This window comes from Molothrus ater, chromosome 27 (assembly GCF_012460135.2).
Source record: "Molothrus ater isolate BHLD 08-10-18 breed brown headed cowbird chromosome 27, BPBGC_Mater_1.1, whole genome shotgun sequence".
NCBI lineage: Eukaryota > Metazoa > Chordata > Aves > Passeriformes > Icteridae > Molothrus > Molothrus ater.
The window spans coordinates 2,942,985-2,969,700 of NC_050504.2; the positions used below are offsets into that span (position 1 = coordinate 2,942,985).

A 26,716-nucleotide genomic window follows, 5' to 3' on the forward strand; every position below is an offset into this window, starting at 1 on the left:
TCATAGCTTAAAAAAAATACAAAAAAAAAAAAAAAAAGACCAGATGAAAGGTTTCACATGCAAGGGACTCGCAAACATTAAATCCACGAATCTCTTGGTTACGGTAACTCAGTAACTCGAGTGGTGCAGATGTTTATCAGTCACCTGTCAACACCCTGACTCAATGTGTATGAAACTCTGGGGTTTCACTGCAGAGGCAGAAAACCAGGAGCTCACGTTTCTTTTTCTAAAACACTCCAAAAGGTTAAAGAACCACAAGAGTGTAACTGCTTCCAGCCCGCAGCACCACTCGCCGTCCAGCTTCACATGGAAGGAAACAAAATGCTGCAGTAGTTTTGGGTGACTCATAAAACCAGCTCCAGGCAAGTGAAAGATGTGAATAAATTGGGATTTAAGTAGAAGAAAAATAACAACAAAAGCAAAAATAAGCAAAACTCCCTAAAAATTTTGGTGTTAAGAGTCACTGTTGTAAAGTTAAATGAAGAAGTTTGATGTATGATCATAGGAATGTGGAATATCCTAACCAGGACCATTGAGTCCAACTCCTGAATGATCACTGAGGGTCTCACAGTGATTCCACTGTCCTGGTGGATTTTAAGGTCCCCCAGAAAAAAGACTGAAGAGGAGCCTGGTGCAGAGGTGAAGAGTCAAATGCAGGGTCTGGTGGTCCCTGTCCTTGTGTGTGGGACTTGTAGTGGTGCACATGAGGCAGCTAGTGGGGATGGAAATGTGAAAAATAAAGTGGGAGAGACTCCTGGTGCTTGTCTGAATCTCTGCAGAGCCCTCCAATTATAATAAAGGGGTTTTTCTTCCAATCAATAGACTTCATTCAGAGAAACGAGCCAAACAAAGATGCCTTGTTAGTGCATATCCCTGTCCCTGCTTCCTGACTAAATGAGACATCAGCACTCATTCCCAGATTTCCCAAAGGATCCCTGCACTGGCCTGGCAGATCTGAGCTCCAACAGGGACAGCTCAGAAAGGCACAGGAGTCAGAGCAAGGTCGGACAGCCTGCTCCTGGAAACATCCTTCCCAGGGGTACAGAGGGCTGAGGGGGGAATGTTTGCACATGTAAGTTAACAAGAAAAATCATCCAAGTTCTAGAAAAACAGCAAGTTTCAAAAATTTGTTATTTTGTGCCTTTAGGTGATCTGTGATGGGTTCTCCAGCTTCTCCACACGATCACCTGTGTGTGCAGTGCCAGTTCATGCCATCCAGCACTAGCACAAATCCCAGAGGATCTGGGCCACACAGGAACTCTTTGGCCTACAGAGGAAACCCCAAACCCACTCGTTCTTCACATTAGGCTTATGCTGAGGGGGTGCATCCTGCTGCAGATGTGTTTAATAAAAGACATAAAGGTCAAACTGCTGGTGATTGCACAATGAGAGAGCTGAAAAAATGCTAAAATAGAGGAAGCTAAAGGATTACAAACCCATTTCCACTAATATTGCTTTTTGAACCACAGCAAGACGTGTAAGGGCCAAGCCCCACAGGTCCAGTTCCAATCCTGAGCACCAAAGAGACTCAGATGGAGTTTGCTGGTCTGGCTGTGCAGTGAGGCCACCTTTAGAAAGCCACACTAATGTAAAATAAATAAATAAATGAGACCAGTTTTCATTGATGAGAGCCCAGTGCTACCCACCAAACCCACTAAGAGCTCCATTACCTTCAAAAACTGAGTTGGTTTCCTGTGTGGATGCATCCATCTGCTCGCCTTTCCCTGGATGGATCCATCTGCACAGCTCTACCTGGATGGATTCATCTGCTCACCTTTCCCTGGATGGATCCATCTGCTCAACTTTACCTGCATGGATCCATCTGCTCACCTTTACCTGGATGGATCCATCTGCTCACCTTTATCTGGGTGGATCCATCTGCTCACCTTTACCTGCATGGATCCATCTGCTCACCTTTCCCTGGATGGATCCATCTGCTCACCTTTACCTGGGTGGATCCATCTCCTCACCTTTACCTGCATGGATCCATCTGCTCACCTTTACCTGGGTGGATCCATCTGCACAGCTCTACCTGCATGGATCCAGCTGTGCAGCTTTACCTGCATGGATCCATCTGCTCACCTTTCCCTGCATGGATCCAGCTGTGCAGCTTTACCTGCATGGATCCATCTGCTCACCTTTACCTGGGTGGATCCAGCTGCTCACCTTTCCCTGGATGGATCCAGCTGTGCAGTTTTCCCTGCATGGATCCAGCTGTGCAGCTTTACCTGCATGGATCCAGCTGCTCACCTCCACCTTGCTCTGGAGCTGGTGCACCCTGTGCTGGGGGTTTGGCTGCAGCAGCCCTGCCTGCCCTCCCAGCCCACACCTCTCCCACATGAGCCCCACTCAGAGGGTGAACTTTATATTGGGCCATAAAAAAAAGAAAAAAACACAAAACACTTTTTACCTTATGTAACCCTACAAAGAGCACAAATAAGGCTTCATCAGCACCAATATTATATAACTGCTGACTAAGGGTTTTCCTTAGGACACAGGGCTGTATTTTATTTACTTTAAAGGCAGGTTGATGAAATAAGACTGGCCAAGAGGGTCAGGTGTTTGCTGAAACCCAGAACCTGCCCAACGAGTATTTAAGATCCCCAACATGCAAAACTCTGATCGTGTTCAATTAAATGCAAAGAAAATACTATGGAAACATCTGCTTGCTTAAATTACCACAAGAAAGGATTTGATATTTTTTAATCATACACAAATTTAGTAGAATGACTAAGAGAAATCCAATACTTTTCTGCCTTTAGGCCTTATTTCACACATGAATACTGCAGGAATCTTCAGCTCCTGCTGAGAAAACATTAACCTTCCTATTCTTTGCTTGTTCTAGATCCTAGCAGACAGCATTTCAAATACACAGGTACACAAATGGCACGTGGAAGCTCATAAAACATATTTATAAATCACCTATGTAAAGACACAAGGCACAACAGTGCCTTCCACCCAGTTTAAGCAGCCAACAGAGTTAATTATTTTTATTTTAATCAACCCCTTACGACAAATTGCTAAAACCCCATCACAAAAATCAGTGTTACTTTATTTTTTTTTTGTATCAGATGCTAAGTTTGAGCAGGATATTTAAAAGAAGCAGAGGCATTGTACTGTTTGTTACCAACCCACACGTATTTAAGTGTTGCAGATGAAAAGGGGTTTTGTTCTTACCAATAAATTTCTGAGGCATTGAGCTTTTTCTCTTTGCCACGTTGCTCGCTAGCCTGTCCAGCACAAGGGCTCTTTCAGTCCCCATCTCTGCCTTGATGTGCCTTGCCTCCACGCTGGCTAGGTTGGAAAATGTGAAAAGGAAGGGAAAAAAAAGAGAGAAAAAAAAAAAAAAAAACAACAAAACAACACGTAGGTGAAAAGGAAAAAAAAAGAAAGATAAAAAAAAAGGAAGAGCTGACTGGTTAATCTCCAATCGGCCACATAACTGGAGGAAACAGTTTGGAGATCTAATGCAAAGCTGGTTTTGCTTTTTCTGTCATTCCTGCTCTCTGGGCACCCGCTGTGGTCAGTGGCAGCACAGCCCCGAGCTGACTCAGGGGGGAGCACAAACCAGAACTGTCGTCAGCGAGAGGAAGTACATGAACTGGCTGGAAGGTTGGTTAAATTGCAGATGGAGACAGAAGCTCTGCTGGCCTTTCTTTTTTATTCTGAGTAAGGCTGGGTGACACCTGCACACTCAGTGTTTCGAGCTGCAGGAGGAGACACTCAGTGTTCCTACTTAACTTTTCAGATATCAGTCAGAGATGTCTTAACGAATCACTAAGAAACTTGTATGATATATATCAGTGTTCCAGTAAAATAAAAGCAATAAAGCCTTTGAAAATTCAAAATTTCTAACTCTTTTTTCCCCAGGTGTTTCTGTCACTTAATCTTTTTTCCCTAAATGCTACAGCTAAAACTAACTGCCAGTGTTTCCTCTGTGTTTTAAAGCTTGTTACAACCTCCCAAATTTCTAATTTTTGGGTAAGTACCTGTGCCCTGTGATGACTCCCTTGAGATTAGGCCAATTAAAGCTCTTCCCATTTTCCAGAGCTCTCCTCAGCTGTGCTAAGCAGTGCCCAGCACTGCACAGAAGCTGTGCTTGCTCTCAGCTCCTGGAGGCTGCAGAGGCCTTGAGCTGGAGAGCTGCCACCTCATATCGCTACTACCACACTAATACTGATCGTAACTGCTGTGGCTTCCCCCCCAAACCCTGCTCAAACCTCAACAACACCCATCTGGACTGCTGCTTTTATGTGAAAAATTATAATGAAGAATAAATTCATTGCTAAAAGTACCAGTGGCAGGGATCAGTGTGCTGAGAACTGGACACATCTTAATGGATTGTCCAAGTCTGTAGGAGGTGGGATCTGCAAGGTCAGGACATGATTCTTCTGTGTTTTAAAGCTTGTTAAACCTCCCAAATTTCTAATTTTTGGAAAAGTACCTGTGCCCTGTGATGACTCCCTGGGGATTAGGCCAATGAAGGCTCTTCCCATTTTCCAGAGCACCCAATGAGAGGTGATTGACTTTCCCAAGGTGGTAATAAAAGGTTGGATCTCACTGTGAAAGAGTCCTGGTCGCTGTGTTACTGTACATACACCAACAAATCTAAATATAGAATCATGGAAACATGGAATGATTTTAGTTGGAAAGGACCTTGAAGATCATGGCATGGTCATGGGCACCCTCCATTATCCCAGGTTGCTCCAAGCCTTGTCCAGCCTGGTGCTGGACATTTCCAGGGACAGTCACAGCCTCTCAGGGCAAGCAACTTGTGCCAGGGCCTCACCACCCTCCCAGGAAGAATTTCCTCCAACCATCCTATCCAACCCTGCCCTCTGGCAGTCTAAAACCATTGTCCCTTCTCCTGTCACTCCCTGCCTGTTATAAAAATCCTTCTGCCTCCTTTTTATAACCCCCTTAAGGCACTGCTAGGCCAAAGTGAGGCCTCCCTGAATACATGAAGCATAACCTAAGTAAGAGACAAGCAGCGCCAGAGGAAAGTGGTAGGAACACTTGGATATCTTCAGTCCTACTAAACACAGATTTATTGAGTAGCAGAATTAAATTTCTGTTTGCCCAGTAGAGCAAGTGCTGAAAGTGCAGCTTCATCCTTCCCAGCCCTGTGCAGCCTTTCCCTGAGCATTTCAGTCTGTCCTCTGTACCTGTTTGTCAGTGCTGCTCCTGATAACAGGAGTTTCAGTCAGCACAAACCATGACTCACCAAACCTCAGCCAGAACTATTTGTTCATGTTTGTTCAGCAGTTTGAAAACATCAAGTGTTTCAGAGGTGCTTGGTGCTACAAATATGAGTCAGGGAGGATGGGATAACAGGGCCTGGCTCTGCTTGGTCACAGTCCTGGAACTTTGGGATGTACGTGACAGCTCTGTGCAGGGCATGGAGTGCCTTGAAGGCAATAACACTGCTCTTCTAGTCTCAGTTTTATTCTAAATTACTCCAGTATGTTTGGAGGTTCCCATAAATGTATTCACCCCTGCTCCCAGCATAAAATATCCAAATGCACAAAGTGAGACAAAACACCAGGTTAAGGTGACACTCTGAGGGGAAGGGAGGGAGGTAAAGTGTAATCACCTGCTTGGGTTTGGGCCAAAAGCTCTAGTTTGGTCTTGAAAATTATAGGGTTTTTAATGTCAGGACTTCAGTTTAATTCTCATGCTCCAAAGCCTGGAATATGCAGCTTTATATTAACTTTAGATGACTGTAGTCCAAGGTTTGAACCAGCCCCAAACCCAAAGCCTCATCATCTTGGCTGGATCATTGCACAAGTCATAACAGCAGTAATCTAAATTTTAAAAAAACCCAACAAATGGTGTACTCAAAAATGTACTTTTTTCTTTGCAAAGAAAAAATAAAGAAAACATGATTCACCCATATCATAAAAACATCTCCCTGATCCCTTCTTTAGTTTTATGATTTTGTTGTTCTAGCTCCTCCTTTCCTCAGTCTTTACCTCCAGGAGCTGCACTCTGAGGAGCCATGTGCTGCTCTAGTAAAGCTTTAATTCCACATTTTCAGGTTGGTTTTCCTTATGCTGGCAGGACCCAGCTCAGAGCTGCTCTCAGCCCTCCCAGCCCCAGGAGCACACTGGAAGCTGCACGTAGCACATCAGGGGTGACTTGTCAACGTTATTTATGTGCCACCAAGGGAACTTTAATTGTTAAATTAATGTCAGGAGGGCAGATGAGGGCTTCCTGCAGGAATAACAGAGCCTTTCCTCAGAGGAGATCTGCAGAGACAGTAACTATTGACCTACATAACATGCTCTGGGACTTCTGTAGGATCAATCTTGCAGGTTCATGGTTCTCTGCTCTTTAATTTTAATGCTGAGGGTCTTTGCCTTCTCATTAATATTTTTGACTCCTTGCTACTGGCTATTTTTTCCTAAAGAAAAAATAATCTCTATTTATGGGCCACATAAGGTCTTTGATGACATTTCCACAAGCTGGCCTTAGGGAAGCAATGTCTGCTCCCAGTGAGATGAGGGTGGTTATACAGGTTCTCATCCACAACACTGCTCTCTCTACCCAGAAACGAACTGAAAATTATCTCATCCAACTTCTTCCTCTGGATCACATCTTAAACAATTCAAGAATAATATTTAGCATTTAGGAAAAAGTTTTTTGATCACTCCAAATTCTCTAAAGACTTCTCAAATATAGAGAAGTAATCACACCCTGTGCCCCTCTTCAATTCTCCTCCTCTGGATGATTCCACTGCACATGGTGATTTAAATAAGTAATTATCTCACTGTAACATGGATCTAAAAATAAAATTCAGACTGGACTAACAGAAATGGTCAAGTGCTTTGCTCAAAATCACACTGAGAAAAAAACAAATACAGAAAATCCAGACTTGCAAAGCACTGCACAGCAGCCTGGAATCTTGGGTTATCCTGCAAGATCAGGGCTCTGTTAGCTCAACTGCAAAGCCAGAAAGCAAAAAAAAGAAAAAAAAAAGTCTCTGAGGATGCTGAAAGAAATTCTGCGCTCAAATAAATCCCTTTCTCAGTCAGATCTGATCAGTGGCTCTGGAATTACATGGCAAGTTGAGCTCCTAAGCATGGAATTTTCTCTGGTGTAAGATGGGGTTGATCTCACCACTTTGACAGCTGGGAGCCCCTCTCCTGCTCAGCCAGCACCAGGGCTGAGGATGAGCTTCCCTGAGCCCCCTGATGTACACCTCAGAGTACATTTCAGGTGTAATCCTGCCTGGATAAAGCACTTCCAGAGGACCATTTTCCTGCCACTGTGAGTTATCCATTAGAAAAGACTCTTCAGGCTGGCCTGTGAGTGCTGGCTGAGGAGCCACCTCTCCAAAGGTGCTGTCCCCTGGCCATCCTGGGTTCACTGAGTGGTTTGGGTTGGGAGGAACCTTCAGGATCACCTTGTATCACCCCCTGCCATGGACAGGAACACTTTCCTCTAGCCCAGGTTGCTCCAAGCCTTGTCCAACCTGGCTTTGAACACTTCCAGAGATGGGACATCCATCTCTGGGCCACCATGTCACCCTGCAGCTGGAGAGAGACCTGCTGCTGTCCCAGCCCCAAGCTCACACCAGCACTCACTCTGCACTGAGCTGTTTCCATAGTGTGGTTTCTGCCACACCAACCAATGTGAGCAGAATTTTTAGAATGTGCAGATAATGTTAGCAAAGCCCTCAAGTACAAAGCTGAAATTAGAGGCATTGTTTCCTGTAGCATCTCTGTGTGGTCACTCAAGAAGGGAGAGTGGAACGGAGTTTGGTGATTGTGCAATGAGAAAAACGTGAGAGAGATGGTTATCAGGGACAATGCTCCAACTATATTACATGAAACTTCTCTTTTAGAAATATTTCCACATTTAGAGCATGCAAGCATGGCACTGAAAAGCAAATAGAATGGTTATTACTGTCCTGATGCTTTTAAATATTTTAATCAGTTAGGAATGATGGCATGTAGAGCACTTTTGGGTCTAAAGATGGCTCCATGTGAGAATTATAGAATTATGGAATGGTTTGAGTTGAAAGGGACCTTAAAGGTCCCTTTCCACCCTCCTGCCATGGACAGGGACACCTTCCAGCAGACCTGGTTGAGAAGCTTGAGGGGAACTCAGAAAAACACCAAAATTCAAAGTGATGCAGAGAAGTAGGGAAAGGATCAGTAATGGAAAGAGGATGTTTACTAAACACAAATGTAAAGTGCTAAACTTGGGGAGGGGGGGGGGAAGAAACATAGCAAATGACTGCCTGAGAGTCTTTCCAGCTTTCCCTCTCCCTGGTTCTGCCACCCAGCATCCTGTCAATACCAGGGAATTAGATGGAGTTCTCATTTTTCATAAAATTTCCTAAGAACTCTGCAGTAAAGGTGTGAAGGTCTCCAAGGCAGGGCAGCAGCCACCTCTTAGAATTTCCATTCCCTGTGACCAGTTCAGGCTCCCTGCAGTGCTGCAGCAAGAACTGCACCACAGGCTTGGGGTAAGGGGGGAATGTTGCTGTTCTGAAATGCATCTAAACCATGAGAATAACTTCAAAGCAGAAACCTGCAACAGGTCTCATGTTTTCCTTTTTCACAGCTGGACACTTTGGGTGATGGCCATGGTGTTGTACTGTAACACAAACCACGTTACAACGTGTAAAGGTTCTCACCAAAACCAAAACTTGGTGATGAGGTGATTACCAGTAACTTTTACAAATACTGTAAGAAATATGTCACTATGACAAGAAGAGAGCCCCCTCAAAACTATAAAACTCTTAAAAATCTCTATGAAACACTTTGGTAAGTTATGGTTCTCTGGGAGGTTTCCTGCATGTGTCACAAAGCCTGAAACACCAACCTACACTCTCTGCACAGTGCAGGGATTCCTGTACCCAAGATTTTTATCACATATCAGTGGCTCTTCACACTGATTTTTAGGCCTGGCTTGTGATGACTCTTGCAAAATCTTGTCCTTACTGTTGTGGATAGAGTTATTAGGAGGAAATTCCTCCCTGTGAGGGTGTTGAGGCCCTGGCACAGGTTGCCCAGAGAAGCTGTGGCTGCCCAGGAAGTGTCCAAGGCCAGGTTGGACAAGGCTTGGAGCAGCCTGGGTTAGTGGATGGTGTCTCTGCCTATGGCACTGGATGATCTTCAAGGTCCTTTCCAACCCAAACCCTCTGTGATTCCATGTTTCCATTATTTGGTGTTTTCTCAAGGCTGTATAGCAAAAGATGGGAGCCTGAATTGTGAAACTGTGGCCTCAGCTCTTCTTAGATCAGTCATGAAGTTCTTTGGGAGGTCACAGCCACTCCTTGGCTCTGAATGGGAAGAGCAATTTTTTCCTGACTTACTGGTGTGTTGTGAGATCCAAATCACACAGTTCATTTTAGGATTTGAGCAGTTCAGGTGAAGCAGGGACAAAGATTATGGTGATTAGTTTTCACTAAAGTATTTTGGAACTGCAGCACTGAGACTGCAAAATGGAAAATAAGAAAAAAAAAGTTTTGATACATTTCATCTTTTCCAAAGGCAGCTCTATATTCAAAGCAGCCTCTCACTCTCTCCTAAGCTGATCTGTTAGTAATTTTTGGGGTACCACTCCCTTTGTATGCCCTGGATCCAAGTCACTAAAAGTGGTGCAAATTCTAACAGAAAAGGAACCATCAAACACATGGTTGTCAACAACTCATCCTGTAAAATGAGCCACATAACAGCATTAATGTAGGAATAATTTAACTCACTAAGCATCACCTCCAGAAATGCTGGGTACAAAGTATTTTAGATGTTTTACACAAAGTAACACTTAAAGAAAAAAGTGATTAAAGTAAAAGCGCCTGAGGGCTACGATGAACCAGCCCGTTTAGAACATTACAGCCCCTCAGGTTACTGAAAAGGAGTGTAGGAAAAGCTGTTCTCAGGCTGTGGGTTAACAGCTCACCAGATGATCTTTTATAAGCCCTGTAATGTACTGAAACCCCAAAACCACTGCAATGTGATAAACTCACCAGCCTCACACATGCCAGCGTTCTGCAGGTAAGTCCGGCACCGCTCCTTGTGCTCCTCTAACGAGCTCCTCTGCTTGTAGCTCCTTCCACAAAACTCACATTTATATGGCTTCTCCACTAGAAAAAGAAACAATAAAAGAATTAAAATAACCACAAGAGACCACTAAAACACTGTCTTGCTTGAAGCATGGTGCTGATGGAGGACAGCACTACGCTGCTGGTCTTGATTAAATCAGAATCTCATTTATCCTTGGTAGATAAGATAAATTTAAACTTTGATTCTTTGTGAGGTTGAACTTTTTTCTGTGCAGTGCAGTGCAGAGATAACACCTATAATTTAGAATCAATGTTTTCTTTCTGAGCCCATGTAGAACACAGGATAAAGACAAATTCAAGGGCAAGCACAGCCTGGCTCCTGCAGAACTGGGGTAGCTAAGATTGAGTTATACCTGACTTGAAATCCAAGTCACCTCAGCTCTGTGCCTCCATTTCCCCATCTGTAACATGGACAGAACACCCTACCAGGCTTAAGAATAAACATCTGTTGAGCATTTTAAGAGATTCAGATGAAAGGCACTACACCACAGTGAGGTGGCAATAGTCATCTGCCTGCAATTATGCTCCTGGGATTTTCCTCACAGCTCAGAATGGGATGGGAGGAAATCCCAGCAAAGCACATCTCACACTCTCCTCAAGTTCAGAGCTTGCTGGCACGGCCAGCTGCACTAGTATGAAAATGAGCTGACAAGGTGGTGATGGGTTAAAGGTTGGACTTGATGATCTTGGAGGTCTTTTCCAACCAAAACAATTCTGTGAAAACACCATGGAGTTATTTGTGCAAGCAGGTTTGTGGGCTGTGACATGGTTCCCATGGCCCTTCTCTCTGCACCAAGAGCAGAGCCAGTTCCAGAAGCACCAGTGAGTGGTCACTGCTCTGTGTTGAGCCTTTCACAGGCTGAGCAAACCTTGCTGTCTGTCTTTTCCACACCGAGTGTCCCAGTGACACACATCCAAACCACATGGAGTGCCTGTGAAGTCACTTACCAGAATGTGTCCTTAAGTGACCCGTAAGCGCATCCCTCCTCTGGCAGGCATAACTGCACAGGTGACACTTAAAAGGTTTTTCCCCTGTGTGTAGTTTAATGTGGCGGAGGAGGTTTCCCTTCTGAGTAAAGGAAGCTCCGCACTGATTACACTGGAATGGCCGTTCACCTTAAAATGACATACAGAAAAGGACATTTAATGGTTACGTGGGTATCATGCTGTCCTCTGCCTTTTTGGAAGAGGAAAGAATGAGATATTGGATTGATTTCTTTCTATAGAAACACACAGAGTGTGGCTTCAGTGGGAGGGAGGTGCAGGTCTGGTGTCAGAGCTGCTCGTAGCATATGTAGGACTATGGAAAGCACTGCACAGTTCTTCCATGGAAAGAAGCGCTCTGGAGGAGGCTGATTCCAACAAGCCAGCAATTTTTAGAAGGAAAAAAAGTCTTATCTTACTGCAGGCTGAAACTTAAGATGCTCATTGGTTTGTTGCCAAAGTATGGCACAGAGAGAAATTTATATACAGACTGAAAATGGCAGCACAAAACCGAATTAACTTTTGCTTTGTGCCAGAAATACTGCATTACATAGTGCCTTTCATCCAAAATTCTTAAAATGCCTCACCAACTTGCTTTTAATACTATTCAATCCTGATAAGCAGAAAGGTGGGTAAAGTGAGGCACAGAACATCGAGTAACTTGATAAAGATCACACGTGGCGTCAAGGACGGAACAAGGAAACCCTGATTTTGGTATCCTTTTTAAAAAGAACTAGTCTAGATTAAAAATTATCTTATTTTCAGTACTCCAGCTCTTACAAGAACAACAGAGGGATATTTACCAGTGTGGCTACGCTTATGAACCATCAAGACATTGAGGCTAATGCAGGCTAATCCACAGATATCACAATTCATCTTTCCACTAGCTGGCCTGACGTTGTCATATGAACCCGAGTGTCTTTCCAGTTTAATGCTCTCATATTCGTTATATTCTCTGGGATATGTGTAAGGCAGTTCAGATTCTTCCAGGTTTTCCATTGGCTCGGAATTTAAAGCACTCTCCTCTCTTTCACTGTATTCACCTTTCACTTTAATCACATCATCTGCAGGTAAAACAAAGCACAGGAGTGAAAAAAGGCTGATCTTATCCACCTTTAGGAAAAAAATGCACTAAAGATTATATAAAACAACAGTATCAATCTTCCTAAAAGTTTTATTGAGCTATGCAGATGAAGAAATGAAGTTAAGATATGGAACTTCACAGGTCATGGACACTTAGTGATACTCACAGTGAGGTAACCCTTGAAAGTAATTAACCTGCCTGGTAATTATTTTTGATGGAGAACTTCCTTCTACAGATTATGAATGTATAATACAGTACAAATATATCCTGAAATTACTAGCCAGGATTCAAAAGAAAACACTTTTTCACACCACTCACAAGTATTATTTTTATAGAAATCAGCATTTCAGGTTGCTTCTGTGAATTGGAAATACAGAAAGACATAAATTAAATAAGTCATTTTATTTCATAACTTATAGCTTCTTGTAGAACCTCTGGTGCTTAGAACTAGCCTAGGAAATATGTCTGATTAGTGCAGGACTCCCAGCTCTCCCATGGGATAGATTCTCACTAGTTAAGCCTCACCAATAATCCCAATTTTCACTTGTAAATCACAGTTTTTATCCATAGCTCTCAGACGTGTGAGGAGCAGTCAATAATCTTGATTTACTATGTGAGTAAAACTAGCAGAGACAGGGTAAGGGTTTCCTGAGAAATAAATGTATCCCAGAAATGCCAAAAGATTTTCCTGATTTTGTGAGGATGTGGCAAAGAACCTGACACCTCCTGAAGATCAGCATCCATGGCTTTCAAACAGGTTCCTTCCTGGACCTGTAGCCAGTCCAGAGGAATCCAAAGGCATGGCCTAAATGAATGCAGCTCCATGACAAAGGTGGATGAAACAGGCAGCTAATGATTTACTAAAGAGTGAAAATGCAAGCAAATTGGTCACACTGTATAAACAACTGATGATTCCCAGCTTAGGGTGCTGAATTTCCATTCAACAATTAACTCCAACACTACCAGCACTTCCATTTAAATCATTGATAACTGCCAGGACAGCTTTTTTCTGCTTAAAGCTGGCTGAGAAAGCTGGGGCAGCCTGGAGAAGAGAAGGTTGTGTGGAGACCTCACAGCACCTTCCAGTGTCTGAAGGGGTCACAAGAGAGACAAAGAGGGACAATTCATCATCAGCTGGAGTGACAGGATGGGAGGGAGTGGCTTTAAGCTGAAAAAGGGAAAATTTGTGTTGGATATATGGGAGAAACCCCTCCCTGTGAAGGTGGGGAGGCCCTGGCACAGAGAAGCTGTGGCTGCCCCATCCCTGGGAGTGTCCAAACCAGGCTGGATGGGGCTTGGACCAGCCTGGGAGAGGGGAAGGTGTCCCTGCCCAGGGCAGGGGGTGGGACTGGATAAGTTTTAATGGTTTTCTGACAAGAGACAGACCTAAGGTCGAAACTCAAGTTGTGCCTCAAGCTACCGAGTGAAGAGGAGCAGCACAGGATGAAGCACATGGCTTCCTGTTTGAGCCTGGTTCTCTGGCCACCTGCTCCTCCCTCCAGCCCAGGATCAGACAGTTCAATCTGGCACTGAATCACTTGTCCCTTCTCCAAAGTACAGAACATGAACTGCTGAATATGTATTAGCTCTGGTTCTGAGTAATAAACCACATCAAATGCCGAGAACAAACAATGGGTGGCAGTGAAAATGAGGTGGCGACATAAAAGCAACGTTGAAAAACAAAGATCTGGCAACCTAGAATTTGATAAAATCAACATTTTCAGCTACATTTTAGGGAGAAAATCACTCCTCTGTCCTAATTGATTGTATTAAGCCCTGCCAGTCTGTCTGACTTTGGGCTGAGCTGGGGGAAATAGGTGGGTGATGGTTTCTTTCTCCTAAACAAGACCTCCCATAGTGTGGAAAACTCTGAGATCCCTCTCGTGCTCTCCTTGGATGGGGATATTGATGGAAGAAAGGGGTTTTCTCCCATACTGTGTGTTTTTATCCCCTATCATGGAAAATATTTGGATTTTGCTGCTGGGACTTGCTGCCCCAGTCCTGGATGAGCTCAGGTGGGTTCAGGTGTTTTCCCAGTGGATCACAGGGAGCTCCAGATTCACCCAAAAATGGGCTGTTTTTCTTTGTGGATCCTTCAATCCTTCAGTAGCAGCTCTGCTTCACATCCCACAGATTCCTGCTTCCACAGGAACAGGGCTTCCTCTGCAGGTGCCTTCTGCTGCCAACTCCATGTCCAACGGTGTGAGGGTGATCTTGTTATCAAGATTCTTTCAAAATTAGTTTATACAACCATTTTCATTTTCCAAGGAAAAATGATTGCCAGTTGTTGAAAGGAGATTTCAACACCCATCCCTTTCCCAGGAAGCAAAAAAAAAAAAAAAAAGATTTTTTGGTTGTTTTTTTCCCTCTCAGAAGGAGGCTGTTCCAAAATAATTTGCTACATCCTGCCCAGCATGGTAAAAGGAAGTACCCAGTGCAGCTGCACCTTGTTGGTGCTTTCAGAAACAATTTCAATTCCCACTTTCTACTCAACGTCTCACCTTTCGTCTGCATCTCATGCAGTTTTCAGCAGTGGAGGCCAAGCTGTGACCTCCAGCAGAGGCCTCTGTGCTGTTTGCTTCACTTTCTCACCACAGTGCTTGGCTCACAGCTCCAGGGCTGTGCCAGGGTCTGTGTGGCACAGTGTGGGCACTGGTTTGAGCCCCCCATGGCACATCCTTGGGCACTGCTGCAAACTGGCCAAATCATCTTATGATTCCACCGTGGAAAATAATCACCCCTGCAGTTTCCACACCGCACAGAAGGCTTGTGTTTCCTTGTAGTAACAGAGGAGGATGTACCTGAGTTTTGATCAAGGCTTTTCCATCACTGCCTCTGCAAAAAACAGGGGCTGTTTCAGCTGTCCATGGCATCCAAAGTTCAAGTGTTTTCCTGTAGATATTTGAAGGATTTCCACGGGAAAATTCACTTTCTGATGATTGGCACCAAGAGAAGACACAAGGGAAGAGAATTTTTTAACCCAAATATAAATTAGAAGGGTTGGGATTTTTTCACCTGTGATGGTTTAGAAGCTGCTTCAGCTCCTGACAGCCAGACAGGAGAAGCTTAAGTGCAAAGCAGTCTGAGGAAAAGATGGCTTGGTATAGGCTGTACTAAAATTAACCAAGTGATTGCAGAGTCTGGAGCCACCAGATTACTTTTTCAGCCCAGACTTTTCTCTGTACTGGCATGCACAGGGAATGCCATGTGATCAGGAGATTGGCAGATGTGTGGAAGGTTTGTATCTGTCACTTAAAAATCATATCAACATATTTTATTAGATCAGGGAGTTTCCAGACTGGTCTGCCTTAATCAAGAGGAAGGAAGCTGTGACTTCATGTAGAATAGGGAAATTTAACTGAGGAAAAACACAATTATCCCTAAAAACACTAACAAAGCTCCCACAGTGGAAAAAATAAGTGTCATCATCTCTTCTATTAGGCAAGTAAAGAGGTTGTAAGAGAAAAAAAAAGCATTCATAGAGTCCAAGCCAGGGAACTATTTTTCTCGAGGCGGTTCATGGAGTTAATATACACTGAGGAAAAAAAAAAGCTGCAGCTTTTACAGAACAAAGTGCTGGTGTGATGCGTTAAGGCTGATGCACATGGTTTCATTTCCTGGGGAGATGATTACAAGATGAAAGACATACTCCAGAGTAATATTTTTGTTTCACCTGAAACATTGTAAAAACAATGGGTTCTGGAAAAAATCCAAAATAAAGCTGCGGTGGCAACTTCAGACTGAGTCACCACCCAAACAGTGCTTGTGTGTGCTCTATAAAATGATAGAATCACAAAGGGTTTGTGTTGGAAGGACATTAAAGCTCATCCAGTCCCACCCCCTGCCCTGGGCAGGGACACCTTCCCCTCTCCCAGGCTGGTCCAAGCCCCATCCAGCCTGCCTTGGACACTCCCAGGGATGGGGCAGCCACAGCTTCTCTGTGCCAGGGCCTCCCCACCCTTACAGGGAGGCATTTCTCCCATATATCCAACACAAATTTTCCCTTTTTCAGCTTAAAGCCATTCCCTCCTGTCCTGTCACTCCTGTTCCTGAAGCAGAGCCCCTCTCTGCTTTCTTTTAAGTCCCTTCAGATAATGGATGGCTGCTCTGACATCTCCATACAATCCTTCTTCTCCAGGCTGAAAATGCAGAAATAAAAAAGTCAAGAGAGCCAAATAATTAGGGCAAGTTGGAGGGTTTCTGAATCTTAGCTTTTTTTTTCTCTAGGAGGAAGTTTCAGAAGGAAAAGCCCCCAAATTCTCCATTTAATCTGAGACTCTGGCATCAAATACAGAGGAGAAAACCGAAGTTTTGTCCTGTTGTTAAGCAAAGTTTACCAGGAGCGATGGGAAAAGCACAAGGAATAAAACCCAGAAGCCATTAAAGACAACGGCAGGGAAGGGTGATGTAGCTCAAGTGTTTTACAAGGAGTGGGGTCATAATCGTGAAATCCTCAGCACATGCAAAAAGTCAACTGGGTAACAAAGAAACTTAATCATCTTAATGTGGCATTTTAATGATGCTGCTGATTTGCTGTGCCAATTCAGAGATAATGAGCCCCTAATGCTACAGATGTTCAGCCAGACTAAAGGAAAAAAAAAAAAAAGGAAAAAGGAAAGCTTTTCTTGTATGCCATTTCCTAACTATCCAATTAAACAAATTGTGAAAGCATATAAATAGTTTACCAGGTTTTGACAGCTGTTAATGGGATTCAGATGCTGAGGAACAAGAAGGGAGTCGATATTGGAGGATTCTTGTGACTACCTGGGTTTGACAGGTATTAACTGATGATTCATCACTGTTATCCCCAAAAAACCCTACAGACACATGCCAGAGCTGCTCCCCTCCCAGAATGAGAGATTCCTGTATCTAACCCAGCCTGAGGCACAGAGTGGTGAAGCTGAAAAAGTCAGTGGAGTTTCCAGATTCAAGGCAGAATCCTGCGTGTTTGTGAGAAACACCTCAGCAATGGAATCAACACACTGGGGGCAAAGATAAGTCATGAAAAAAAAAAAAATTCCATTATCCTTGTTGAATAAAGAAAGTAGTGCATCCCATAAAAATTATAAACCAGGGGGAAATAATTAAAATAAACAATGCTATGCCTAAGTTTTTTTCCTCAAACAAGAAGAAAACAATTACATGTAGTATATATTGAGAATTTGGAGATTGTAACTAATGGGAAATTATAAAATGTGAAATGACACAATAGCAACATGAGTTTGGTTTTTTTTAATGAGGCAACACTATCAGAGTTAAGACAATTTTTCTCCATGTTTTTCTTCTACCCCATTGCAGACATCCATTGAGGGAAGGGAAAGGATTTCAAGCCTTTTTGGCCCACCCCGGTTTGTTTTCCCTCTGACTCCAGTCTGGGCTCCCTTTTTCCCAACAGCTGTTATGAGATCATTGTTTGCCAACAAAGAAAGAGCAATCACCTCAGAGCAGAATTAACTTGCAGCCAGACAGCAGAGACAACCACCCCAACCAGGACATGGTGACAAGAAATGCCCTTGCAGGGTGCAGACATTGGGCCTGTCCCATCCCTCAGGTCCTTTTTTGTGTCACCACAGGCCATAGCAGAGACTTCTGCACTAAAAATCCCAAATATTGCATTTATTATTGGCTTTGGGTTTATTTTATCTTTGTGCCTTTTAGTATTTTCTTAGTACTGTTGTTCAATAGTCACTTCAATACAAAAAACCCTGTACTAATTTGTTTAGATGCTTTATAAGGCAGACGTGAGGGGTAATTCCTAAATGAGCCAGTGAAGAATGCACCTGGTGGAAATTTCACTTCTAAATATAGGAGAGAAACTTTCATCATTCCCCTTTGTGGAGTGCAGGCTCAATGGTAATGAGTCTCCTTGGTTTTATTGTGACTTGAAACAAAAATAGAAACAAATCAAATTGAAATGCAGCACTGAGAATTGGAAAGAAAATAAAAAAAATCAGCCAGGCATCATTTTCCAAGTGCTCAGATGTGTATTTTCTACTTCATTAATACCAGTGCCTCTCTATCATTAAAGCATAGTGTAATTTATCTAGTTGTACAATTAATTGCAAAATAACAGCCACCAAACAACACACGTCGTTTCCAAGCTCATGTAAGTCAGGAAACTTGAATTATGTAACTGATTCTTCAAGCATCTTACTTAAAACGATGATTTTTCTTATAAAGATTAATATTCCTGTGGAAATCCATGATTTCACACCCAGTATTTCCCCTCAATTATCATTTTCTGTCTAATCATACTCTAGCGTTTTTCTAGGATTTTCATTCAAAAGGTTGCCAAATTATGTTGAAGTTATACTAACAGAAATAGGGGTAAAGGAGAAATGTTCCTCAAAATTGAGTGTTCCCAGAGCTGGAGTAAAACAGGACAAACTGCACAGCAACACTGTGCAGTGCTGAGTTTAGAGAAGGAAATGGAATTTAACTTCATTTAACTGCATTTAAATGCTCTTAACTGAAACTACAAACAGAATTTGGGAAGCAGAATGACCTTCCCTGGGACAAATTGGACTAGGGGCTGGAAAATTATAGCTAGTGTGTGCTGAAACTACCATGGGATTTTATTTTGGTTGTTTGATTTTTAAAAGTGGCAATAATTTGTCATTTTTACTCAACTTTCTACACCCCCAGTGCTGGAGGGGAGCACAGAGGGAATGCCATCCCACACCCTCAGGCCTGCAAGGCCCAGGTTTCCCAACACCAGTCCCAGACGAAATTTATTTTAATTTTGACACCTGTTAACGTTATCCTTTCAGATTTGAATATCTTTAAAGTCTCCCTCTTACAAAAAAAACCAAAAAACACAGAAAAAGATGAAACTGCACAAGCTCTTCCTTTCCTTTGCCGTTAAGATACCATCACCCAGAGAAAACATTTCTAAAATGACAATTCCTGAAGTCCAGCAAGGCAGATACAATCACAACCGTTAAATCAGACTTCAATGAGACAGTTAATCAGAGAACATCTGGACCCAACAGTCAGACTGAGAAAGGCCACATGTTAAATTCAGATAATCACTGGCATTACCTATATCAAGGGACCAATCACTAATGTGACCACTCAGGCACGGTCGGCTCTGGTCAACTGTGCTTCAAATGAACTTCAAACCTGAGAAATTCAGTGTATCATTTCATTTAATCTTTGTAAATTCATCTCCCAGGAGCCTTCCTGACAATGCAATATATTCTTGTAAGAAAAATTAAATACAGAGAGAAAATAAGATAAAATAATGTGAAGAACAGGGAAATCTGTGATAAATACCTGAGGAATTTTAACACATATAGGCTGAAGGCAGGAGCTTGGTTCAGATGGTCTTGAACACCTTGAACTGATTTGATTGAACTATAAAATATTCCAGTATCAAATAATCTTGACTTGAATTTTAGATTACACCTGTGTTGTGTTCTATTTGAGGTTCTTGAATCAAATATTTTAGTTTACTTTTAGCACAGCCTTATAGAGAAACGAGTGCATCTGCTTTGTGCTCCCTTACTAACACTGATCTTACAGTTCTTACAGCTATGAGATCTTACAGCTCTTTCCCATCCTAAACATTCCTGGGAGTCTGCACAACAAATCCAGCCCTCCCTGGATGAGCAGGATTGCTCAAAGCACCCGTTGGGTGTTGGAACTCAGGACATCCCTCTGGCTGTGCTGGACAGCCAAGAGCCCTCCCTGCCAGGGGGTTCAGAGACCCTGGCACAGAGCCCTGGGGTTTGATTATGACCCATGGAGCAAATGACCAACCTTATATGAAGATCTGCAAGCCATGACAGTTTAAGTAGAATGATAGTGAATTTATCACAGGGTGAAAAATAGATTTTGGGGGTTTTTAGAATGGGGGTTCAGGGAGCAAGATGGAGGAATCTGGGCATGTCCAGCCTTTCTCTTTCTTCTTCTTGGCCTCCATCTTCTGCTGTGATGGTGGCACTTTTGGATTGGTTTAGAGTAGAAGCTCACTGACTAACATAGGTGAAAGGTATTGGGAAGTAATTGTAAATATTGCACACGTAGTTTTTAGTATAAAAAGATAACACTGCCCCGGGGTAGGCAGAGTGCCTCTGACTGACTTCCTGAGTGGACCTCAGCTGGACAGGAGAAAGAATTTTATAGATAAGATACAATAAACAACCTTGAGACAGAGAAATGAAGAGCTCTCACTCCTTCTTTGAGCGCTGGGCTGGGAAAAGAGACTTTTTAAGTTTCTCGGGGTCACTGGGAGCAGCAGAGACCCCGAGAGTCGGGAGCACCTGCAGCTCCCGGAGGCGCTCCTGGAGGTGGAGCTCCTGCACCAGGAGAGCAGGAGAGGAGCGCGGCTGCACGCACGGCAGGTGAGCGCAGCCACACGCTGCTCCTCGGGAGTACAACCAGCCGAGCTCCGAATTGATGAATCCCCAAAACTCCTGCAGAGCAGAAGGAAGCAAAGCCGGAACAAGAAGTTGAGAGAATGCAGCGTGGTAGGAGACGGCGCTGAGGACACGGCAAATCCCCAGGTGAAAGAGGCACCGAGCACCCGCTGCAAACTCTGCACAGTTCAGTTAAAAGAATCACCAATTCCAATGCTCAGGGAACTATCTGTGTATTTTAGCAAAGTTTTGACTCTTGTGGATCTGTTTCCCTTTCTCGAAACTTTTCCAGTAGCACAAACAGTGAACCTGTCTCTTCAACTCCCACTTTGTGCCAAATGAACAGCCTGGTTTGGGGGCAAAATGTGACTCATCCCCATTAACTGATTTCCTTTTCACTAATCTGTATTTCCAAAAATAGGTTATTTCCTACAATAACATGTGATTTGAGTTCCAAGAGTCATTTTCTGCATCTTCACTTTTTTTTCTCCTGGGTGCAGTGGGGAGGGATCACAACTCATCAGTCTTGGACTAGATTTTATTTCGATGCCAAAGGAATAAATATTTCTCTCACCTGTAATTTCAGGGAATTATTTTGTATGGATCCAAATTACACATTGTAGAACAAGTGAAAAACAAAATGGAGTTTAAAAAGTTATGGAATGAAACCCATCATCTATTGAATAATTGTGCCTCCATTCTCTTTCCAGCCCTTGTTCTGTCTCAAAGCTTCCACTGGGAGTCAGGATATCTCAAAAGTAAATTCTATTTTCTAATCACTATAATGGGTTAATTAGAATGAGAAATAGCTGCACTTTCTGATTATCTGCAAGCAATCAGAGTATCCGAGTGTGTGTGTCAGTGCTGAGTGCTCAGGATAGTCCAGCTGATGTCAATCATTTACAGGCTGGGTGACACCACCTCCCCGTTGATGTCACCGAGCGTGCCTGGCAGCATTCCTGCTGCTGACGGCACAGTCTGAAGAGTTCAAACAAAGTCAAGAGGATCGTTTGTTGATAAGGAAAACGCGGCTTTCAGTCCCAGTAGAGCCCCCAGAGAAGCCTGACCCGTTCAGCACAGGCTCCTTGTTGGGTTTAACACTACAGAAATCCCCTTGCAGTGAACTTCTGCTGATGTTGTGAGATAACCCCAAGTCCCATGAGCGCCGGGGCTCGAGCTGGGCTTGGGAGATGAAATATTCTGATAAAAAACGGCACTTCCTTTCCAGGCAGATAAGTGCATGTTCTTGCAGCACCGCTGGAACCTCGCTGAGCGCCCCAGTGAGGCTCTGTCACCTCTCCTGCCTCCCTCCAGCCTTTCAACCGCCCCCCTCACACACCTCAGTGCAGCAGCAATTAACATCCATAAACCACAAATGTGGCTTTTATCTCTTTTTAGCTCACAACCATGAAAGCTCGCTGACATTCATAACACCCCAAAAGTTGTCTGCCTCAACAGCTGAGAGAATTAAGACATAATTAAACATTCGTGCTTGACTGCGACTCCCAGAGGAAGGAACGGGGCTTTTTTTAATTTAATTTTTAAATTAAAGATGTGTCAACTTTGGCCACCGAAGGTAACGCTGTTGGGGGCACATAAAGAAACAGGGGAAATCAAGAGCTTTCCCCCCCCCCCTCATTGCTTGTCTCTTTTCAGACTAGACACAGGAAGCACCATGGGAACGGTGTATTTTTATGGTTGCAGGCAAGCATACACCATGTGCACCACAGCGTGCAGCTTCCAGTCCCTTGAGGCAAGAAAAGGGGGTTTTGTTTCTTTTTTTTTCCTTCTTCCCCATCAAGCTTTTAATTACCATTTTACTATAGCCTGCTGCCTAATTGTTTGCCCGATAGTTAGCAGTGATCATCATGGAAGCCTGTTTAACAGGGGGGTGGAGTAGGACAAGTTGAGTTGTTTCCATGGAATGGCATCTCACCTGTGTCAGGACACACATTAAAAACACCAGAAGCTGTGTTTGCACAGGCTCAGAGAAGTACAAATACAAAACTGTTTGCTGGAAAAGTGGATTTTTTTCATACCAAATGAGCTCCAGCCATGGTGTTTCAGCCCTATACATTAATTTAGTGCTTTTATCAACTGTCCCTAAGATTTTAAAAGGATCCCAGCATCGCTTTTAGCATAAAAGGCTCCACCAAACAAAATCAGACAACATCTAGACTTAAACAGGTCCTGCTTCTGCTCAAAGCCTCAGAATAATTCCCCACAACACACTCACAGTGTCACCCATGAATAATGCAAGAATCACAAAAAAACACAGTCCAAGAAACTGGGAGATTCCTACTCACTATGGATGGCTGACAAGACATGGAAAAACCAGCCATAATTGTGCTGGAGAAAAACATGTTACAGACATACTAAGGCAGTGGAAAGCAGGTTATCAAAGGCCTGATCTCTCTCCATGAGTCAGTGGCCTCGTGTTCCCATGATGGCCTTCAGCAGATGGAACAAACCCCGGGGCACGGATCGTGTGGGGGTTCAGGAGAGAAAAAGGAGAGGTTTCTATTGCAGGCTGTCATCAGCCATGAATTGGGAAGGTGCTGGAGTGGAATTGCTCACTCACAAACATGATTAACATTTATGAGAACCACATAAATATTTTTTCATTATTTCTGTTGAAATTTGATATAAAATGAGGGGATTAGTGATCGTATCAATGTGCCAAATAAAGAAACGGAGCTTTTTGGTTTTTGTTAACCAATAGGTTTTTCAGGTGTAGGCAGGACATAATCCTTTTCCCAAAAGCCATCACCAATACTGATGATATTTCTATTCTGTGATCCTGGAGTATATTATATATTCATTTTACCAGGGTTAGTGATCCCCAAAAGATAATCCTCCCACCAGGACAGCACTGTCAAAATGTGGTTTCATTTATAGAAGTCAGACAGTAGTTAGTGACCCACGAGGACTGCACAGGGACTAACAGAGCTGCTGCTATTTTATAGAGGGCATGACATGAAAGCTGAGATTATTTGTGAATTTCAGTCTCCAACAGCAACTGAGCTGGTGTTGTTGGGAGGAAATTTAAGTGCACCTACTGATGGTTGCAGGGCCTGGAGTACTAGCACAGCATGCTTAAATATTTAAGATTTATTGTGCTTCCGGTATCAGAATGACTGCAGAGAACAGTGTGTGAAGCACTGAAGCAAACACTATGTATATTTTATTTTGTGCCATTTCACATGGAGATGCTGGAGATGCCTTTTTTGTGCATTTGAAGCAGCTTTCTCCTTGCAGTCGTGGATTTATTCCTACAGTGAGCAGCAAGCAATGGGGCACTGTGGCAGTGAAGGTTCATACTCACTTTATAATGAATGAGCTCTAATGGTAAGGGAGCCTGCTGGAGGGAAATGATGTTTTATTGATATTTATAGCATTGTCTTTGAGATGTAAATTTTCAGTGTTTGCATTCCAGAACAAATGGCAAAGAGACTTAAAGAGATCAGCAGCAATATAAAAAATGAATGGTAAGAGCTGTACTGATGCAGTCTCTCACGTGTCCAAGTTGTTCCTGACTCAAATGTATGGAAAAGAGGGTGAGAAATGGCACTGCAGGCACAGGGCAGCCAGAGAACAGGAAAAGACAACAAAACCAAATTCATGCCTGGATACTGCATATGAATAGTATGGACATGGCTCCTGGAAAGGGAAGGTGGGAAGAAGCTACAGCACCTCCTCTCAGGTGGTCAATACTGGGGGATTTGAGAAAGAAACCCCGTCCTGGCTTCCTGCACCCACAGCTCAGTGAGCAGGAGGAGTGAAGGGCTGGGACACTGGGAAAGCACAGGGAGAAGTGAGCCAGTGAGAGTGGAATTCATGCAAGGGGTGGACAAACTGGACAAACAGCTGGAGCATGGCTGTGAATATTTTATGTCCTGTGGGATCTGAGAGATCAGCTGCCTTGGTTGTAGGAAATGCTCAAGTCTTCCATATTCTGTCTATTCTGTTAAACTTCTGCATTTAGGGTAAGCAGAGCAGAACTCACCTGCCCAAGGCAGGCTCTACATTGCAGATATATATAATGAGCTAATCTCAACTGTAGAGTCCTGCTAAGCAGCAGCTGCTCTGGGGACATGAGGCTTTTCATCCTAATCCAGACCCCCAAATTTGGTCAGAAAACCTGTGTGATGTCTGTCCATAAAATGCCCACAAAGGCCAGACACCAGCAGTTCCAGATACTGGCACTGTAGATCCTTGAGTGAGATTCCTCTCACCACTCCCTTGAGTGTTTTATGTTTGCTTGCAATTTGTTAACCAATAAAAACATTTGGTCTTTAATAATGCAAAAGTCTAACCTTTGCAAAATAATCACATTCACATTAGAGGGAACAACCAAAGCTACTTACACAGCCAAAACACACAATTCTTTAGTGATTTACTTGATTCACGTGATACAAACTCTACCTCAAACTCCTACCCAAAGCCACAGCCGTAATTTCCCTTGGTCCTGCTTCACTGCCATGCACTTGTGTCACAGAAAGGCCCTGTGACACCGGTGACACCATGTGTGCTGTGCCCAGGACACGTGCCCCACATCCTGCACCAGGCACACTCCTCACTGCTTGTGGCTGAGGCCCCTGGCACAGATGAGCACTCTCAGATCATGGGCAGGAACTGTTTGTTCATGCTGAGATTTCAGCTTAGGAGATTCTACAGCACAGAAGAAATTCAACATATGTGTCATGGACACATGGAAACCCTGAGCTCTGTACAATTGCCAAGTTTCAGGAGATGCTGCTGTTATCTTCTATCTATAAATGAAGAGGGCCTGCTGGTTTTTATAGACAGTACATATTAGTTTACTATTTTAATTAATCCCTATGTTTTCTCTCAGGCCTGTAGGAAGGGTATTTTCTTCATCAATAAACATGGAAAACTGACCAACCTCCCTTTCACCCCCAGTTTAAAATACAACATTGCTGCTACAGTTTTAAATTTTACAGGTCTGAGTGGTCCTGTGAATTTGAGATAACTTGTTCTTTCTTTCAAAAAAAAAAAGGAATAAATTATCAAGTTATTTTTTAGGTATGAAAGTACTTAGCATAAATAAAAATTGCAGTCCTAACACAGGATTTGCCTATGCAAACTGCTGTTAGGAATTTGTTAGCACACACATTAGAGGCTCACCAGATGCACTTGCTCTTTTATCTTCCCATCCATATTTCACAGATCCTGTAAAACTGACCTTGCTAAAATGCACGTAAGGTTCCCTGATGGAAAAGTGTTGCTCCTCTTTAGAATGTGTTGAAATGCTCCAAATGAATTGTATTGCTATTCCTTTTAAAGGCATGCTCTCATAGCATAATCAAATGAATAAAAAGACAAAATACAATGATTATTTTTCAGAATTCCAACTCTACTTTACCTCCTGCTTCTTCATTAGACTGATTGTGTTCCTTCATATCTTCCACATTATCCATGCTTTCCATTTCCTGGGATTTGTTCAGATTACAGTCTGTCAAATCCTCTTGTTCCTCTGGAAAAAAAAAAAAAAAAAAAGCAAAAAAAATTAACTATTTATTGTCCAAGAATATTTCCAGGTGATTCCCTCAAAGAAAGCACCTGCACACTCCCAGCACTGCTGACACTACCCACAATGTTATTTCTACAGTTGCACTGGTTGCACTTTGGGGAATGATTTCCCTTCCCAAAATCCTACAAAAGCTCTCACACACACCTCAGAAACAAATGAGAAACAAATTCTCAGCTTTTGCTCAGATCCAAATATTCTGGAGCTTATTCTCAATGGCAGCAGGAATAAAACCCAGTATATCTAACTCTATCATAGGTGCTGGGACAAGTGCTGTGAGCAGGGATGGAGCTCCTTGGAGCAAGGCAAAGGAATCACAGCTCCACTTAGTTCTTTTGGGCAAAATTTTAATCATTCTGGCCTTAGGCCAGAAAACTGCTCAAGCAGATGTAATCAAGGCCTCTTTGAACCCACTTGCACTTCTCTGCTTATTCCACGTGTGTATTTTTAAATATCAGCATTATCATGCAGACCAGCATCCCAGAGATCCCAGCCTCTCTGCTTGGAAATAAAGACACATTTTTAACTGTAGTGAAATTTATTCATGTAAAGTGTTTCAAATAAAGCCTCTTTCATTAACCTCACAGTGCAAACTAGCTCCATGTTATGTGTATTTCTGTAAATTTCAAATCAATATTTCATTAAAAAACAGACAGTATTAT

The 26,716-nt window shown here is 43.1% G+C and overlaps 1 protein-coding gene across 1 annotated transcript in view; it reads right to left on the reverse strand.

Moving 5' to 3' along the window:
* The window catches only part of IKZF3 (IKAROS family zinc finger 3), a 35,705-nt gene that overhangs the window by 3,755 nt on the left and 5,234 nt on the right, over positions 1 to 26,716 (reverse strand). The window contains exons 3-7 of the mRNA XM_036398834.2: positions 25,890 to 26,000; positions 11,863 to 12,123; positions 11,024 to 11,191; positions 9,980 to 10,096; positions 3,178 to 3,294 (exon numbers count right to left, since the gene is read on the reverse strand). Of these exons, the coding sequence (XP_036254727.1) occupies positions 3,178 to 3,294; positions 9,980 to 10,096; positions 11,024 to 11,191; positions 11,863 to 12,123; positions 25,890 to 26,000 (774 nt within the window). The remainder of the gene's footprint in view (positions 1 to 3,177; positions 3,295 to 9,979; positions 10,097 to 11,023; positions 11,192 to 11,862; positions 12,124 to 25,889; positions 26,001 to 26,716) is intronic.